Genomic DNA, 2,011 nt, shown 5'->3' with positions numbered 1-2,011 from the left:
GGACAGTGCTGCTTACACATGATCCTGTTAACCAATCATAGTCATTTTTCACTATTAGGGGAACCTTAAAAAATTTTCTGCTTGGCCCAAGCATTCATATTTCCAATACTTTCTACTGGAATGGACCAGCAGTCACTAGGAGTCAATAAGAATGCGGTGAAATGATTGAATGTTGTATAGAGTATAATGAAAAATAAAAATCCATAAAAAAGTCCCTATATTTTTGCATATACATGAATTCCAGTGTTATTGGTATTTAAAAAATAAATACTCACTAATTCTCTGCCATTTGGCAACCCAACTATCCTCTGGACTCATAAGGGCAATAAATCTGAAAAAATAAAGGTTTCAGATTTATTTGCAAATTTATTCAAATATAATGATAAACGCATAAAATACCATTCTGTTCATATTTCTAGTATTCATTCAATTATAAATATTTTCTAAAGATTCATTAAGAATTAGTTACCGAGTAATAATCATTAACACATCACCATTTTACCTGTCATACTGAAGAAATTCAACAATCTTAAACTTACCCATCAAAATTAGAGGATGTGCAGTCGTAGACTTGGTCCCGATTATTCTTCATTCTTAGGAACTCGTCACAGTTGTCACATCCATCAGTTTCAAACATGTCTAGTGTCTGAAAATATAGGTAAAGGTATTAAGCACATTTGTATATATATCTAGAAGAAAGGGAGTGACTTTACAACAGATGATCATAAAATACATCATGAGATAAATAATAAATAATGTTAATGATCTCTTTACCCACTTTTTTTACAAACATCAACCTCAGTTAGTCACCTCTATTTGTGGCCACTTCCCAACGGATCCATAATCAGCCATAGTTCTACAATACACAACCACACAGACATATATGCATGTTAGGTATTTGGAATGTGTGGTTATTTAATACCTGTAAATTTCATTAATATCACTAAAATGAGTAGTAACTTGTAAAGAAAATGCAAAACACAGACTTGTATTTACATAGGCCTTAAATATTTTTCTGGAGAAAAAACAATTCTTCTTGATTAAAATTAATTTCAGCAAACATGGCAGTATACATACAACTGTTATTTTATTTCTTATTGATCTGGTAAATATTACTGTAAAGGTACTATCGCTTCTTCAGTCAACGTTTTTGTTTCTGTAAGATCTCATACACAAATGGTATGACCCCATCACATTGGCAGAGTACCATTGCCCCTATGAAAACAAACAGAACATCCATATAAACCAATAGTTCATAATAATCACACAAGCACCTTTAAACATTATTTACAATAAATATCATTATATAAAGACAACTACTATATTATAAAAAAGATACGTTCTATGATATCAGGTTACGCTTTCCACAAAATACTTTCATGTATTTTGTCAACAAAAACACTCTAGTAGTATAGATCCTCCACAGCACAATGTCAAGACAGAAATTAGTAATATGAAAACCATTACTATTATCTTCATGCAATGCACACACAAACAAATAAAAATGAGGAAAAGAGCGCTAGTATGATAAGGCCTTAAGGTTCTATCACTAAAAATACTGTCATTATTATCAACACAAAAAATAAGATGATTAGGTATAAAATAACCTATAAAATGTAAAGGTAAACCTACAGTTACCTATCAAGTCCACAACTATGTTTGAATGCTATTCACACAGGTCTCTCTGCACAGTAATTCAATGAGAGATGTTTATATGATGCAAGAATTGTAGAGTACCTTCCTTGACATGGAGTTGAACTTTTTTTCATATATACACCCTGCTTGTTGGCAGGAGCAGAAATATCAACTCTCAAATAGTGACAGTTCAAAATATTTGATAAGACTGAAAGGATAGTTAAAGATTACATTATCTAAACATGAAATAACTACAATAAGATATATGTATAATACCTATATGCTAACTGACAACAATAATTTGCAGTCCCAGTAGACCTTTTCAGTACCCCTTCCAGTACAAATGATGGTAATGTTCATTATCAATATTGTTATT

The 2,011-nt window shown here is 31.1% G+C and overlaps 1 protein-coding gene across 1 annotated transcript in view; it reads right to left on the bottom strand.

Moving 5' to 3' along the window:
* LOC119586432 (transcription elongation factor SPT4-like) overlaps nucleotides 1-2,011 on the bottom strand; it is a gene marked incomplete in the record, with an annotated part of 66,681 nt that overhangs the window by 62,144 nt on the left and 2,526 nt on the right. Inside the window, 2 exon segments of the mRNA XM_037935158.1 lie at nucleotides 276-331; nucleotides 540-646. Of these exon segments, the coding sequence (XP_037791086.1) occupies nucleotides 276-331; nucleotides 540-646 (163 nt within the window).

The sequence above is a fragment of the Penaeus monodon genome, chromosome 21 (assembly GCF_015228065.2).
Source record: "Penaeus monodon isolate SGIC_2016 chromosome 21, NSTDA_Pmon_1, whole genome shotgun sequence".
NCBI classification, from domain to species: Eukaryota; Metazoa; Arthropoda; class Malacostraca; order Decapoda; family Penaeidae; genus Penaeus; species Penaeus monodon.
The sequence above is the reverse complement of the archived record's forward strand: the minus strand, read 5'-3'. Positions and strand labels throughout refer to the sequence as shown.